The 17456-nt window shown below is 35.4% G+C and overlaps 1 protein-coding gene across 6 annotated transcripts in view; it reads left to right on the forward strand.

Moving 5' to 3' along the window:
• trh (trachealess) overlaps positions 1 to 17456 on the forward strand; it is a 31792-nt gene that overhangs the window by 6054 nt on the left and 8282 nt on the right. Inside the window, exons 2-8 of one of the 6 annotated variants that reach the window (XM_068361104.1) lie at positions 1395 to 1575; positions 4176 to 4297; positions 5068 to 5261; positions 6902 to 7008; positions 7291 to 7447; positions 8216 to 8328; positions 11700 to 11887. In XM_068361104.1, the coding sequence (XP_068217205.1) occupies positions 1395 to 1575; positions 4176 to 4297; positions 5068 to 5261; positions 6902 to 7008; positions 7291 to 7447; positions 8216 to 8328; positions 11700 to 11887 (1062 nt within the window). The remainder of the gene's footprint in view (positions 1 to 1394; positions 1576 to 4175; positions 4298 to 5067; positions 5262 to 6901; positions 7009 to 7290; positions 7448 to 8215; positions 8329 to 11699; positions 11888 to 17456) is intronic. The other 5 variants (XM_068361105.1, XM_068361106.1, XM_068361108.1 and 2 more) reach the window with 5 other exon arrangements.

The raw sequence follows: 17456 nt of genomic DNA on the forward strand, positions 1-17456 counted from the left end.
AGTTGTTCTTTAATGAAGTCACGGTGGAATAGACCATTTTCCTATACTAGCTAGGTTTAGATTTTTTTTATTACAATAGGTACTATGTATTGTTTATTACATGCATATGAACAAAAACTTTATATATTTTGAAGTCGTCATGGTATTGCAGATTAAGTTCAAGAGCTCTTAGCCTATTTGATTGGAGTATTTTTGCCACTGTTTATGGAACCTGGTGCAATTCTGGTGCTACATTTTTTGTCTATGTGAAATAATGTCCTCCAAACTCAGTTCTGAAGTAAATATTCTTTTTCAGTGCCTAGAATTTAAATCAATTTTGTTTGCGGCACCTTATTTAATCTGATACTTATTAGTAATGCTAATTTTACTTTATAACTATTTTTTTGTAATGTGCCTGTTTATAATTATTTTATTATTGCCACAACCAAAGCCGCTTTGTGATTTTGCTATAATAGTATGTGCTCGTAAATGAAAAATAATGTCTCCTATTATAGGACTAATTTTATTCATTCAGTACACAAATGGGGCAAATTTCATCCAATTTTTATGACTTTAGTTTGTTCAAAAATGTTATTGAGACATTGTCAATGACGTTTCCTTAACCGCTTTACAGGCTACATTATATTTTTGGCGATTGTATTCCTGTATAGCATGACCAGCTATATACCTTTTTATGCCTATTCAGTTAGGTTTTACATGTATGTGTAGGCAAAGGAAAAATATGCCGTAACCAGAGAGAGGGATGCAATGTGGTACTGTTTAGCCAGTCAAAGGACCCAATAATTCTCTAGTGGTAGTATCTCAACGGGTTGCTGGTGTCCTGGCCCACCGACTACCTATGTAGCTTGTTATATAATCTTGGGACCGCAAATTTGAGCTCTGGAACTAGACCAGTATCTCAAAAAATCGGTAAATGACTTATTTCATTCGATATATTATAGTTCTTGGTAAGCATCATTTTCAAGAGCTGCTCCCTTGTTTAGCCAGTGATACCAACTTTTTTCCGGTTACTCTTTTCTTCTGACTTTCCCTTATGATGGTTTAACAACTTTAACTGAATATGCATTTGTCATGTTATGGCGTGAACAGTTACTCTTAATCTTCTTGCCGTATCAACTTAAAAAAGGTCATTTCGTTAATTTTACATAACGCTTCAAGTCCATTGCCTTAGTTTTACAAACACTTGAAGTCAATTCTCCTAATCAGATTCTCGCTTTTTTTCATTACAGAAGACTTTTGTTTACAGGTACAGGAATGTTTTGAGAGACCACAGTGAAATGGGTCCCATTTTTAATACAAAGCTGAAGGAAGGTTAAAAGTCTGGAGATGACATGTGATCTGCACTATATTCCTTTTGTTCTATATAGCCATTAACTCCTTGCTTATTCAACTAGGTCGAGATGACGGGAAGCAGTGTTTTTGACTACATCCATCAACAAGACCACCAGGAATTGGCTGACCAATTAGGTCTGACTCTCGCAACAGGGCAGCCTTTACCCTCACCTTCCTCTCTCGGGTCAGAGGAAGGACAAGCAGGGTCACAGGGCACCATGAACCCTGACGGTAAGCTTCCATGTAAGTACACTAACCGTATTAACACAACACTCACTTGTCATGGTGGCGGGTTGATCGATAAAAAAGGACGTGTACTAGTTCGAAAGAAAACGGGATCAAGAAATGCGAGGAAAACGGGCAAAGTGATACTCGACCTTTCTTTTGCTTATTTGGTTGGTATTACTTTTGACCTTTTCCCGTTGCATATGCATGAAGAGAAAGAGCTGTCAATCCGTTTTCATGTAATCTTTTGCCAGTATACTGTGTTCTGTGCAGTACTGTTTATCATGTAAGGCTCATTATTGATTACTAATTGTTATACTAAAATATTAATACCTGTACATTATGGAAGGGCAATCATATAGGTCAGAAGAAAGCAAATGGTGATGATATACCATTATGATGTTCTATAAGTAATGGTGGTAGTGAGTGTCGCCATATACGGTTGGGATGCAATTGTTTTCTTTAGTCTGAAAACATCGTATCTAATTGTAAATTGTCTTGATTTTCTATTTTTGCATGCATATGTTGTCTATATAATGTACTTTTCGCTTCCGATATTTTTAATTTTTTTTTCTAATAAAAAGTCAATTAATAGCTCTTGAAAAATAGTAATTTGATTATTTTTTAGTGTTTTATTCATAGTTTTACTTTATAATTTTTAAATGAAAAAAACACAACTCTCCTCTTTCCTTTGAAATATTGAGACTGCTCCAATCAAGTTGAAATTCCAATCATAGAAACAGGCATGAAATACGAGTTGTTTTTTTCGCACGATGTTCAATCTGGTGAGGAAATATGTTTTCTTTTCTTACACCGCACTGTATGCATACCAATGCCAAGAAGTATTATGTAGATACAACTTTTTTTGGAATGAAGAAATACTGTTTGCATTATTCTTTCAGTGGCTGGCTTTTTGTATTGGAATGTTTCAGAACCAGTTGGAATTTTATTAGTTTTTCACATCTGATTACTTATTTTACAGAAAATTAGAGGTTCCCTATTCAGATTAGTATCGGTTTAAGAAATTATTTGACAAACTCTTTAATACCATAAAAATGTAGTGTGGGAATAGTAAAATGTATTCAAAGAAAAGCCTGAATAAAGGCCAACCAGCAAGGATTCGCCGCATGTCTAAAGTTAATATTTTTTTATCGTGATTTTTTGTGTTATATGTTACAAGTTCTGTAAGAACCAAGCAATTTTTTTAAGCATGCTTGTTCTCTGGAAACATAAGTATATATTTTTTTCACAGCAGTATCTCCTCCAGTGATGACTGCAAGGGAAAAGTTAAAGTACCGTTGCCATACCAATAATTCATTTCCCGTTATTGAATCAATGTGTAGTATAACTTTCACAAATCTACAACATTTGCCTCTCTATATAAAGAAGGATTTACCAGCACAAAATTGACCCCCAACCCTATTCATACATTAGCTATTCACATTTGTCAGTTTTCATCGACACTAGCCTTTTTATAAACTATTACACACGTTTACCCATTTGTCACATAATTTTTATGCTGTATATACTGTTGTAGTTTTAACCTTGTTTTTTTCGCACTCAGTCCCCAGTACACACGTAACATAAAGGAGCGTTAGCTCGACAGTGGAGTAACTAGGTTTAGTAGACACCACAGGCACAAATGTTTTCTTGAGTGGCCCATCTGGCGGCCATCCTTTCAACTTACATTTCAAGGATAAAGAATACAGATCAAATAACTTTGTTAGTGATCATAGCGACATGTTTTAGCTTTGCCTAGATAATGTGTGTAGATATTTAAACAAGAAGATTTATTGCATAAAGCAGACTAAATGTCAACTGACATGTCTAATACAGTAGATGTATATTCAACAAGAAATTCAATTGAAAAATAATGTTTATGAAACTGAAATGCCATGAGTCAATCTTGAGGGCCTTCTAAGGATACAGCCTGAGAGGGGTGGGGTCTTATGGCCCCATAGCTACGCCACTGTAGCTCGGCAATCTCTACCTTACACTAACATTTAACTTAGTCTCTTCCATCACCTATTCTGTGACCTTTCTATTCTGTATTCTTACCATATTCCATTATAAATACAGTACTGCCAAATGATGTAGTTCATGAATCAATTCATTCCGTTCTTCATCTTTCAAATATCCAAGTACCCTCATTTTTGCTCACATTTACTCTCCAACTATATTAGTCACTGCCATTACTACTTACTATCCCCAATTAACACACTGTACTTTGAAAGTAACTATTTATCACCTTATTCAAAACTTTTCCCCACACCTTTGCCCATACATCCAGCTTAAAGATATTGAACAGCAACGGAGACTTAACACACGTTTGATGTTGAATTTGTTAGTGGGAGCGGCTGATTTAATTTTTAAATGGGTCTTACACACTTCACTCTCATTATAAAAACTATATCGGCAAAATCGCATTAATTCTATCACTAGGCTACCCAAAGGTTTCTAGAGGTTGGCGAATGTTATCTGTATTACTGATAGTTTTTTTCCCCAAACTAAAACTTTTCCCATTACTGGGAGTCAAAAATTAATGTTTTAATAGATTAATTATGAATATTTTAATCTAATTATTTTTTTGTCTCTGAACTTTGGTGTTAACGGAATAGTGGCGACGTGTATGGCTGTCACCAGTACCTCTCCACACAAAGGCTACGACCGCGCCTTCTGCATCAGGATGAAGTCAACGTTAACGAAGAGAGGCTGCCACTTCAAGAGTTCGGGATACAGAGTGAGTTACAGGGTGAGGGCACTCGATGGGTGAGTTCCAAAGGGCAAAGAGGGAGAGCGGAGAGTTTCTGAACTGTTTTGGTGGGATAGTTTGTTTCTTTTACTTTGGGGTCCTTTTTGTGAAGTGGGTAATGAGTTTTCTTGGGGAGTGAAATAATAATTGCCAAATTATAGCGGAATGTAGTAGTGTAATACTGCACTGTACATTATTCTGTATGAAACAATTTTATAGTTGTAAGAATTGACATAAATGTAAATGTGTCTCTAAATAACTTGACAGGAAGTTATTTTTGCAAAAATAGACTTGGGTTTTATGTGTTGACTTCATTATCCTAGAAAATGCAATCTAGTTTGCCTTACTTGAACAAATAAAAACAAAATCTAGATAATGGGAATCTTGGAGTGGAAATTCTACTACTGGTTTTATTTTGGACATTGAAAACATATCGAGCCTTTTATTTTTTTTTTTTTATTTTAGGACATTGAAAACATATCGAACCTTTTTTTTTATTTTAATAATTTAAGAAATGAAAATTCTTTTTCATCAAAATTTTAGATTGTGGTCTATATGTAAAATATAGCATATTGAACATTGGTGTATTATATTCTATATATTCAGTAAACCAGTGTTAATTTCTTACAATTTTTTTATATCATGTGAACTATTACTGTTATATGCTGCCTTATTACTCTTAAATTATATGACCATTATTTTTTACTAACAAACAAAATCACAGCTTGATGTACACATTAATTCTTGTTGTGTTTTAGGTGGTGTTGATACTAGGACACCTGCGACCTCAGTATGTCTTCAGTCACTCGAGAAAAAACGCACCTACCCTTATGGGTTTGGTTGCCCTGGCCATAGCACTTCCTCCTCCTTCAGTCCACGAAGTTAGATTAGAGTCTGATATGTTTGTCACCAGGATAACGTTCGACTTCAGAATAGCTCACTGTGAGCCCAAGTAAGTACAAATGAAAAGCTTCTGATATTCTAATCTCTGTGGCCCCAGCTGATATCCCTCCACTGGATACTTGGAGCTTAAAGATTTTCTCATTCTCACAGCTGATGCATAAATGTTGTTCAAAGAATTTGGAGATAACATTATATATTTTGTAAATTATTATAACCTTTTGCTCTTTCATGTGGCCTAAAGTCTTAATAGAAAAAAAAAAATCTGTTGACTGCCCATAATGTTTTATCCTTCGTTCATTTGTTGAGTGAAAGGTCTGTTAATATTGCTCATATCATGAGCAATGTACTGGTGAATATTTTTCTTTTTGATAGGAAACATTTAATAACCAGGGGAAAATTTGCCGTGATACTGTAGGTTATGATTGGTGATTTTAATTACAACAATTTAAGAAAATAATTCGGATCTGGAGGCATGGCATGTCTTGTGCTGTATGTACTCTTCCTATGCCATTGTTATTACTAATCCCTATACTGTGATACATAGCATAAACTGGCTAATGACTCTTATACATTTAAAGTTAAGTATTACCTGTGTGTCAGACAAGTTGCTATGATTGGAATTTAAGTACAGTGCCATAATCTTTTGGGGAAGGGGCCTAGAGTTGTGGTGGTATGAGGGGAGATGGCGGTTGCAGTATTTCATATTATGGTACAATCCTGTACAGTTTTGCTCTTCAGTTTTATGAATTACAATCGTCATTTGACCAAACTAGTGGTTTGTTCATTAAATATTTTTGTTTTAAGTTCAAAATCAGATATTTACAAAATTTCTCATGCTTGGCGGCATTTTTTTAGCTGAAAGTTTTACATTGTTAAGGTGGTAATTTGATCAAAACTGGCTATTTACCTTCGCCAACTTTGTTGTGAAGGTTATGCTTTGATAGGCGTGTATTTATATATTTGTTTGTATGTCTGTGTATGTGATACGCATGACTCAAAAACTATAAAACCGAATCTCATGAAATTTGGTGGGATGACTGGTCATGATTCAAGGATAATTTTATTATATTTTGGGAGTGATTGGGTCAAAAGTCAAGGTAAGGTCACAAAAAGATAAAAAACATCTTTTTGCCATATCGTTGCTCAATTTTTATCTGATTTGCATTAAAATGAAACAAGTGCCAAAATGTGCATAATTCAATTGCCTATTTTGTGATATACAACAAGATATAGTGATGTCATTACCCTTGTTAGTGGTTGGGGGTCAAAGGTCAATGAACGTGCTGAAAGTGCGCGTTTTGTCATTAAACAGCCATTTTTTTCCGACAAAGTGCCCATTCTAGTTTGTTTTTTATTAAAGATCATAGATATTAACTTTAAACTTTTCATGTATGGACATCTGTATTAATTTTTGTCTCTTTAAAAGCCGCTGTTTGCATTTTCCTTTCAACCAGGGAGTCTGCATTATAATGATAGATTTGTGGGAAATTGTGCTATAATTTTGCAAGAAATACATAGTTATCTTAAGAGTAGCAAAGAGAATGGATTTGTTATCATTTGAGAATGGATTTGCATATTTTAATAATCTTAGCTGAATTATGACTTGAAACTGGTGACACTGTTTAGATTTGGAATAGAAACTATATCATTTGCAGAATTAAAAGTATTTTAAAACTTTTCCACTCACAGAGTTGCAGATTTACTAGACTACACACCAGATGAACTGCAAGGAAGATCTCTGTACTCCCTGTGTCACGGCCAGGATGTTGAGAAATTGCGAAAAACACACGTTGATCGTAAATATCTTTTTCACAAAAGTTTGAGTTGCATATTTCAACTGGATAAGTAATTCAATTGTAACCTTAAAATATCATGATGTAATTGATTTCTTGATAAGAGTGAAATAACATACATGTATTGTATTTTATCGATATCATTATCAGTGCAGTAGTTTACCAGATGAAATTTAACCATGCTTAGAAACTTTGCATTACAATTATCTAGTATTGCAAAATAATGTGAAAACATTGTCTTGATTTCCCAGGTTTTTATGTTAAATATTTCCTGATGTTTTCCAGTAATTGAGAAAGGCCAGGTGATGAGTCCATACTTCCGGTTGCTTAACAAGACTGGAGGCTACACATGGATGCAAACTTGTGCCACTGTTGTCATTAACAACAAAAATGGAGATGAACAAAATATCATTTGTGTCAATTATATCATTAGGTATGGAAGGTAAATTGTTGATGAGCTTTTGGTGTTTTGTTTCAAGGTTTATAAGAAGTGACAAAAATCTTTTCTTATTTTCCTAGAGATAAAGATAATGGTTGGTAGAATGTTGACCATTGCCAATGTCTAATTGCTCCAACCTTTTGCTCTGGGTCTGTTGTTTAGTACCTGTAACGTTTATATTGACAAAATAGTTGTTTTTAAATTTTTGTATGGTGGTTTAGTGTTTATTGCATTTTTGTGTAAAATATCTATACATGATGACTGTACACCAGTCTGAAAGGTTATTCTGATTATCGTTTCAATTACCTCCAAAACATTAAGAAAATTAGATAATTTCCTTTTATTCATTATTTAAAGGTCTTCCAAGTTTTATCAAGATCAGTTACAAAAGTTTTGCGCTATCTCAGTGCATGGGGAAAAATTATCATGACTCTAATCGTAGTGACGAAACCTGATGTAAATGTGAAGTCTGCTGTAATGCAGGATATATTTATTCTTGGAAATTACTGAAAAAAATAATTACAGTACTTGGTATACTGTGTTAAGCGTATTCTTGTTTCATGCATTACTTTGTTACTTGGTGGGATTCTTTTTAAATTGATACAGTTTTAATTTCTGAAAACAAATGCTTGATAACATTAATGATATTTTTTATTTTCTTATCAATAAAAGATAATTGTCTATTCTTCCTAAATGGTTTTGAAAACTCAAGTATTAATCAGATACTGTATGGTGTTTAGTGCATTTTGTGAATGTAATGTGTATTTTCAGCCGCACTCAGTATGACACCTTGGTAATGGACCAAACCCAGCTAGATCCTGCTCTTGCTAATATGAAGAGAGACGATCTTGATTATACTAATCCAGCCACACCCGAACCATCCGGTGAGTACTTGTGACTGTATAAAGAAATGTTAAAACCTAAATCTTAATAAAGTTTGAAATAATCTTATTTTTAAAATAAATTAAATAGACTTTAACAAACATGTTGATGCTGAAAGAAAAGACATTTGCCTTAATTCAATATCTTGAAATTTTTTATTTATATTTTTTTGGGAATATTGTATTGTATAGCATATTGTTGCTCAAACTGCTTAACCCTTTTGTTCATAAGTATTTGTTTAGAATACATAATTACTTATGCTTGCATCGTTCCTTAATGTTTAGAATGATTGTTATCAAGAAAAATTTTCCTTCACAAGTTCCTAGAGGAATATCAATTTACAACACCTAGATGCTGGAATTACAGTGTTGTGGTTATTATTAAATAGTTCAACCAGACTATTTTGTTAACATTCCGAATTCTCATAGTGCTGACATTGAGTTTGTTCTCGTACATGTTTGTGTCTTACCTTGAATCTAGGTACTTGTCAGAGACTTCATTTGGTTGAAATAAGGTAGTCTGTCACGTTTTAGTCCCAAGGTTGAGATGCACACTATATTTGAGGATTAGACCATTTGGGTATCTAAATACTGTATTTATAGACAAGACACTTGGTGACAGTTCTTAGATATTTTATTATAGATTAGTCATTTTACTCAGGTCTGTAATTTAACAGGTGGTTGATAAGATTAAATGTTTTGTTACATTATTAAGTTGCTTATTTCATGAAGTATGCTAAAACAACATTGTTTGCCCTGGTCATAGTAGATTTAGCTTTGGCTACAGTATCAGGAATTTTACTTCTTATCTCAAGGACATAAATTCTTTGAGAAAGTCGCAATATTAACCCAAAAATATCAACTACTGATTTTGATCATTTTGTTGTCAAATTATATGAAAACTCATGTTATATATTATGAAGGGTTTTATTTGTCTAAATGGTTGGTTTGGGGAACTCGGTGGGTGACTGAATAACAATGGTCACCACCAAAGAATCTTGTCTAGTATTAGTAATTGTTTTGCACATAAGAAGAATATCTCTCAAATCTACCATTCTTCCACTGCAAAGATCAGTGGTCTGGCGAAATTAAGTATTTAAACAAAATAACCATGAAATTTACTCTTCCCATATGGGTTGTATCCATGTAGAACAAAAGTAATATGGGCCTTGTCTGAGCTTCCTGTAAGTTATTGGGCTAATTGAGCATTTGCCTCCTTGAAACCTCAGTATAAAGAGGTTCTGTAAAATGTTGTGTATAATTTTCCATACTTATTTGGCACATACATATACCAAGGCACTTCCCCCAATTTTGGGGAGTAGCCGACATCAAGCAAATGAAACAAAAACGAGCTGGTGCTGCTAGGGTGCCACAGCCCACCCTCCCCCGTTATTCACCACAGAAGCAGCTTCATAACGCTGAATCCCCTACTGCTGCTACCTCCGCAGTCATCCAACGCACCGGAGGAAGCAGCAGAGCCTACTGGAACTGCGTCACAATCGCTCCCCATTCATTCCTATTTCTAACACGCTCTCTTGCCTTTCTCACATCTATCCTCCTATCAACCAGAGCTTTCTTCACTCCATCCATCCACCCGAACCTTGGCCTTCCTCTTGTACTTCTCCCATCAACTCTTGCATTCATCACATTCTTTAGCAGACGGCCATATTCCATTCTCTCAACATGGCCAAACCACCTGAACACATTCATATCCACTCTAGCTGCTAACTCATTTCTTACACCTGTTCTCAACCTCACTACTTCATTCCTAACCCTATCTACTCAAGATACACCAGCCATACTCCTTAAACACTTCATCTCAAACACATTCATTTTCTGTCTGTCATTTTCATTCCCCACAACTCCCATCCATACATTACAGTTTGTACAATCACTTTCTCATACAGAATTCTCTTTACATTCATGCCCAACCCTCTATTTTTTACTACTCCCTTAACTGCCCCCAACACATTGCATCCTTCATTCACACTCTAACGTAAATCTGGTTCCACTCCACCATTTGCTGCAACAACAGACCCAAAGTACTTAAACTGACCCACCTCCTCAAGTATCTCTCCATTCAACATGACATTCAACCTCGCACCACCTTCCCTTCCCGTACATCTCATAACCTTACTCTTACCCACATTAACTCTCAACTTCCTTCTCTCACACACCCTTCCAAATTTTGTCACTAATCGGCCAAGCTTCTCTTCCTCGTCTGCAACCAGTACAGTATCATCCGCAAACAACAACTGATTTACCTCCCATTCATGGTCATTCTCGTCTACCAGTTTCAATCCTCGTCCAAGCACTCGAGCATTCACCTCTCTCACCACTCCATCAACATACAAGTTAAACAAACACTGCGACATAACACATCCCTGTCTCGGCCCCACTCTCACCGGAAACCAATCGCTCACTTCATTTCCTATCCCAACACATGCTTCACTACCTTTGTAGAAACTTTTCACTGCTTGCAACAATCTTCCACCAATTCCATATAACCTCATCACATTCCACATTGCTTCCCTATCAACTCTATCATACACTTTCTCCAGATCCATAAATGCACCATACACCTCTTACCTTTTGCTAAATATTTCTCACATATCTGCCTAACTGGAAAAATCTGATTCATACAACCCCTACCTCTTCTAAACCCACTCTGTACTTCTAAGATTGCATTCTCTGTATTATCTTTAATCCTATTAATCAGTACTCTCCCATACACTTTTCCAACTACACTCGACAAACTAATACCCCTTGAATTACAACACTCATGCACATCTCCCTTACCCATATATAGTGGTACAATACACGCACAAACCCAATCTACTGGTACCATTGACAACACAAAACACATTAAACAATCTCACCAACCATTCAAGTACAGTCACACCCCCTTTCTTCAACATCTCAGCTCTCACACCGTCCATACCAGATGCTTTTCCTACTCTCATTTCATCTAGTGCTCTCCTCACTACCTCGCTTGTAATCTCTCTCTCATTCTCATCTCCCATCACTGGCACCTCAACACCTGCAACAGCAATTATATCTGCCTCCCTATTATCCTCAACATTCAGTAAACTTTCAAAATATTCCGCCCACCTTTTCCTTGCCTCCTCTCCTTTTAACAACCTTCCAGATAATGGGGAAAGGAGGCGAAATTAGGAAACATAACATTTAGTAAAGAGCAGTTTGTGTCAAGTATGACTATAATATTAATTTTAATGCCTATATAATTAGTATCTGCAGCAATTAACAGAAAACTAAATGGATTCTTTCAGCTTGAGATTAACCATAAACTGTAGTGCATTGTGCAGCACTGTACATTATTTTATCCACATATTTTACAATTCTAATTACACCAGAAGGAAGTTGTGGTGTTGTGGGTGAAGAGAGTAGCAGTTCTCCAAGATCAACAGCCAACACCACTGGGGGAGGAGGGGGTTCAATAGGTACTCGATCCCCCCCTACAGGCGGACCTACAGAGCAGATATCAACGCCCCTACGAGGTACTCCCAGTGTTCCCTTAGACGGGGCTCAAATTAAAACGGAGGTAATAACATTGTGATTAACCCCAGTATTAACAGATTGGGTGGTGTCGGTGGAGGAATGGGGCTGCACGTCTTTGGTAGGTACAAGCATCGGAAAATGGGGTTGCACGTCACGGGCAGGTACAGATAAGTGAAAGTAAACCAAAAGTTTTTTTTAAATAAGCTTTATAAATGTGACAAAAGAATTCTTTATCTCAATTACAACTGTTTCTCCCATAAATCCTGCAGTAATTGCTGGTACAGGTTTTTAGGTATTGTACCTGCATAATTATTACAGCTGTATTTTCTATGAACCCATATGATTATGATTGAAATGTGTGCAAGGTATTATATAGTTACTGGAATTATGATGTGGGAACAAAGGTTATTTTTCATTACAATTTTTTGAGAAAAACTATGAAAAAATAGAGTACTATAATAGAAATGCATTTACTATATTTACATATGAATTTCTATGGTATAGACAGATATCTGTGATATTTAAACTGTGGTACAGGGAAGTTTTACTTCCAATTTTAAGGTATTAGAAATACTGATAGTCAGGGAATGGTGAATAGAGATAGTTATGGAATGGTGAACTTCTTATAAAAATATTCATCCCTTAAGATATACAGTCATTGAGATAGTAATCTTGGCTTTTACATTTGCTGCTTTAGTTTTGTCTACTTGGACATATCCTTTCAATGTTTTAAACTAATGTGTGATCAGGAAGGTCTGATTTACCTCACCATGAGTAGGCACGAGGCACATGAAATTCATATAGTTTGCAGTTTTCCATTATTTTACTTGTTTCCTGAGAGGATGGTGTATATGGGATATAAAACCTTAGGTTGGGTTTGTTTTACCACAACCATCTATTTTATTTTTTATTAAATAAACATTCTTTAAAGATTTCTCATCTGCAATATATGTCAGTTTTGCGGAGTACTGTACTATTATTTGAAATTGGGATATTGCATAAAGCATATTGCCTTACAGGTGCCCTGACACAAATATAGTAACTAGTATTTTTCTTAAACTCTGACACTTGCACAGTCATATTGTCATAAAAATACAAATGTCACGCACTGATTTACTACCCTTTAGCGATATGAATTTCGCTAAGGATATGCGCCCGGATTGAATTTCCCCACATCTTTCGAGGCCAGAAGCCATAGCTGTGACGTCAGCTCGGCAATACGGGCTGCGGTGGCTGACTTGTTTACAGTGTGCTTGAGCAATCAAAGAGGAAAGCAATGCAGGGCCAAGCTGTTCGTTGGATCACCTAAACAGTCAAAAAAAGAAGTCAAGAACTGGAAGAGTTTGTGTGGGTTTTGGCTGTTCGAATAAAACTGCACAAGATCTAAAACATGGGAAAAAAATCCAAAATTATCAGGGAGGCTAAACAAGTCAAGCAGAAATTGAACACAGTTGTTACAAGTGGACCTGCGTGATTACAAAATAAATATGTTTTATGTCTAGTTGAATACACTAAAGGACTACAGAATGGAGGGGGCGACTAATTTTATTACAATAGTCAATATATCCTTTTCATCACAGTGTGGGGCCTGATCAGATGTTGCTTTTATTGTGATATCAAAGCAGAGACAAAACAATCCAATCAGGCCATTGCTGATAAGACTGAAAGCAGTGCATTTTATTGTCACTTTGTCAAGTTCTTTGAAGAAAAGTAATTTAAAATTAGTTTTTTTCTCATGTTTTAAATAGGTCTATCTGAAAGACAGTGTATGCTATCAGGCTATAAACATTCACATAATTGAAAAAAATAGACAACATACTAACAATACTTGGGTGTATGTACTTCAGTGAATTTAATATCAAACTAGCTTAAAAATTCAGCACAAATTATTGGGAATTGATTTCAGTGTGGCGGTGGGGAAGGGGGTGGGCATTTGGTTTATAGCAAATAGAGAGTTATGTATTTTTTTTTTTTTATTCATGAATGCCAAAGAAAAATATTGCCTGTAAGCTAATACGTAAAAGAAGAAAATTTAAGAGTCCACATGAGGACGTCTTGATTTAAACTATAACCTGTTACCTCCATACAATATGTGGGCTGGTAGTGGTGAGAGATTTGTAGTATAGTTCTTTAATAAAGAAAATAAAAAAGACTGTACCAAGTTGTTCCAGCTCTGTCATTCACATACAAGCCGGCAAAATTGTCCGTGACGGTTTCTGACCCCGCTCCCTCCTTAATAGAACTGGAATTGTTAGTTTCGTCAGATAAGGTTGGCTTGTATTGATACGACAACACACTACTACAGGAGCCATAAATATTTCTTCATCAATGGAATTGCTTGATGAATCAATATCTCCTTCATAGCTGCTAAAACTTGAAGAGCATTCAACATCCAACTCTCACACAGTCATGTTTATATCTGGTAGCTCGCACAGCTTTGGGTTGTTTTATGATACTGATGCAATGTTGCTGGCATGACGTCGCGCACAGCCGACCACCCAGTACCAAAATCTGCCTGGGCTAGATAGCCAGGGCTGTAAATCCGTGCATTTTTATATATGTTAATATTTCTGGACATAAGGCGACCGTATACATATCAGTGTACCTTTAAAATATATGTATCCTATTGATGATTTATGAAGAGGATACTTCATTCAAGGTTCCCAATAATTGCCCCAGGTGGTGGTTTACCACAGTATCCATAGCTATGACCACCCACTTCAAAAATACCTTGTATCAGAACTACTTTCTTCATTTATTTACCCATTTTATTATACAGTAATTCGTTTGTGTTATTCCCTCATCTCTCCATATTTGGTATTGATTTTTGTATCTGGTGTCATGTTGGTATTGTACAAAACGTTCTTTTTTGGCCACCAGATAAGTAAATTACATCAAGAATTTGACTTAACATTGTTTTGGCCAGACTTACATGATACTATTATTTCTATGAACTTCAACTTCCCTGATGATCATATTGCTTCTCACTTGAAGCTTGTTTGGCCAGACACATATTATTATTCTATGAACCATCCCTGATGATCATATTGCTTCTCACTTGAAGCTTGTCTTGGCCAGACTTACATGATTCTATTATTTTTATGAGCCTTACCTGATGATCATATTGCTTTTCACTTGATGCTTGGCATTTAGGCCTACCCTTAATCTAAAACTTTTGCTTTTACTTTACTTTACTTTCAATAGGCTTAGACCTCTAGTACAATATTGAGACAGTCTAGAGCAGCGATGGGGAACCTTTTTATTGGATGAAGGCCATCTCACAATTCCTCAATGCTCATTAAGGCCTAAAGCCGCATAGAATTTTGTTGGTTATTTTATCCTCCAAGTAATTCATTAGTACTAAAGAAAGAGTGACAGGTTTATAAAAATTGACAGGTTTATAAAAATTTAAAGCATTAAATTTTCAAATATTCAAGTTAAGTACTTTTTATACAAGTAATCAGTAAATGAATTTTATTGAAAACTAAATTTTCAAATATTTCATTCGTTTGGGTAGTTTTCAAAGTAAGTAAATGAATAATATCGAAAGCATGTCATTTTCAATTTACTTTTGTTAAGCAAGTAGGGTCTTTGTATTCAAGTGATAAGTAAAGTAATATTAATCTTATTGAAAAGATAGCTTATAAACATCAACAATATAACCTTTTCAAATATTTTATATTGGCAAGTAGGTACTTTTATACAATCACATTTCATAAAAATGCAACATCCCAGTAAAAAAAATTATCTGTTTAAACACAGCTGTTTTCATTAAAAAAAAAAATCAATTACTTGCTTTCTTAGGAAATCCTTAGTTTTTAATCATCAGAGCTGGAATGCCAGCAGTGCATAATTTATCATAATAAGGAAGTAACATTTAGTCCTCCTTTGTGACATTGCTTTTTGAAGTTGTTAGAATGTCTGTTCCTTGTGTTCTTCTGTTAAGGTTACCTAAGGGAAGCTGTTTTTCATACAATTAAAACTCATCAGTTAAACCACAAATAAAATACTTTCATGCCAAAAATCTGGAATATTTTGAGTCTTCTAATATTAAAATAGATCACAGTGAGCAGATTGACAAAACAGGAACTCCTCGTCTGCCATACATTAAATTACTCGCTCACTTACTGCAACTAGCAATTTTTCCTTGTCAGCTACAACAGCTGTTGCAGTTGACAAGGAAAAACTGCTAGCTGTATCAAGTTAGGATTCATTGAATTCAAGGAAAAATTGCTTTCATTCTCTGGGAGGTACATTGTTTTTTCCTGTTGGAAAAATATAATCAAAAGGTTTCCTGACCAGATTAAAAGTTTTAAACATAAAAGAAAATTTCTAGTGTGGGAAAAATCCAGTGGGAATGATGATGATAATGCCACTCCAACACTTAACGGGCTTTTCAGCTTTATTAGTAATAGGCTTCATAAGCTCATGTCATTTTAGGCTTTTGTTTAATCTGTAGGGACAACGAGTCTTCAGACAAAGGCAAATTCTAGCCTAGCTTGCAGTTTTGAACCCTGGCCTTGTGGTTCTAGTGTTCTGATGGTGCATAGTATATGACGGTTGACCGCCTCTCTGAGTTTCTCTCTCTCTCTCGTATTACTTCAGATCATCCTCCTGTGAAACCATCACTAGTTCGCAATCCAGTCTGCTAATTTCAGCTTCTGGATTCCGAGGTAGAAGACCGAATAGGTAGTAGCATGGATCCTAACATCTCTACGCTCAATGAGGTAAATGCTCCTGAGCAACCACTCCATTTCATATGTTAATGTCATGGCATAATGTATGGCTCCTGTGGTACAAAGTGGACTTTTATAAGATAAATCCTCTAAAGTTTCAGGACAAACTGAACAATTTCATTGTTTTTGATGGAAGTACGCATCAATCTCGTGTACAGTAGGCTCGATCACTAGTACATAAGTTTTCCTTAATGGGGTGAATGCAAGTGTTAGTACCTCGACTATCCATACCAGTCCTTTGCTTAGTGCAGGTGCAAAGGATCCTGTTCAAAGTAAACAAAAGGGAAGGATTGTAGATATAAGGTTTTATTTATTTGGAATGCCTTCTTGTCTATCAATATTCCTGTTTTAAATCTCTCTATCAGTATTATGGAAGAGTAACTCTGGTATTTACTATCAAGGCATATAGGATGAAAATCTCTTATGGACATTGCTCACAAAATAGTCAGATTATGGTTTTTTTTCATAATTTTTGAAGGAACTGTCATGACTAACTAGTGTATTCACACTATAGAGCATTCTTATAGCCTAATACTTGACCTCCATTCGTGCTTTTTCTTCCAACTTTCACTCTAACCCCTAAACTTATACTTTATCTAAGGAAAAGCAGGAGCCTTCTGTCTGTTAAAGCTTAGCACTAAATGGCCTTCCTTGACCCCTACATTAGTTATTCCAATACAAAGTATATAGTGCTTGTTTATCTGTCAACTATGCTCCCCTATTAGTGTTGCTATCTATTTCAGTCATCTACCCAACTAACCTGGCCGGATAGCACAAATATTGACTTTTAAAAAATTTGAGTTGAATGTCTTCATTTCTTGGTTTATTCTTTTGAAAAATCAAACATCTTAGCAGAGTAGATTGAGAGTAATCTTG

Source organism: Palaemon carinicauda, chromosome 37 (genome assembly GCF_036898095.1).
Source record: "Palaemon carinicauda isolate YSFRI2023 chromosome 37, ASM3689809v2, whole genome shotgun sequence".
NCBI lineage: Eukaryota > Metazoa > Arthropoda > Malacostraca > Decapoda > Palaemonidae > Palaemon > Palaemon carinicauda.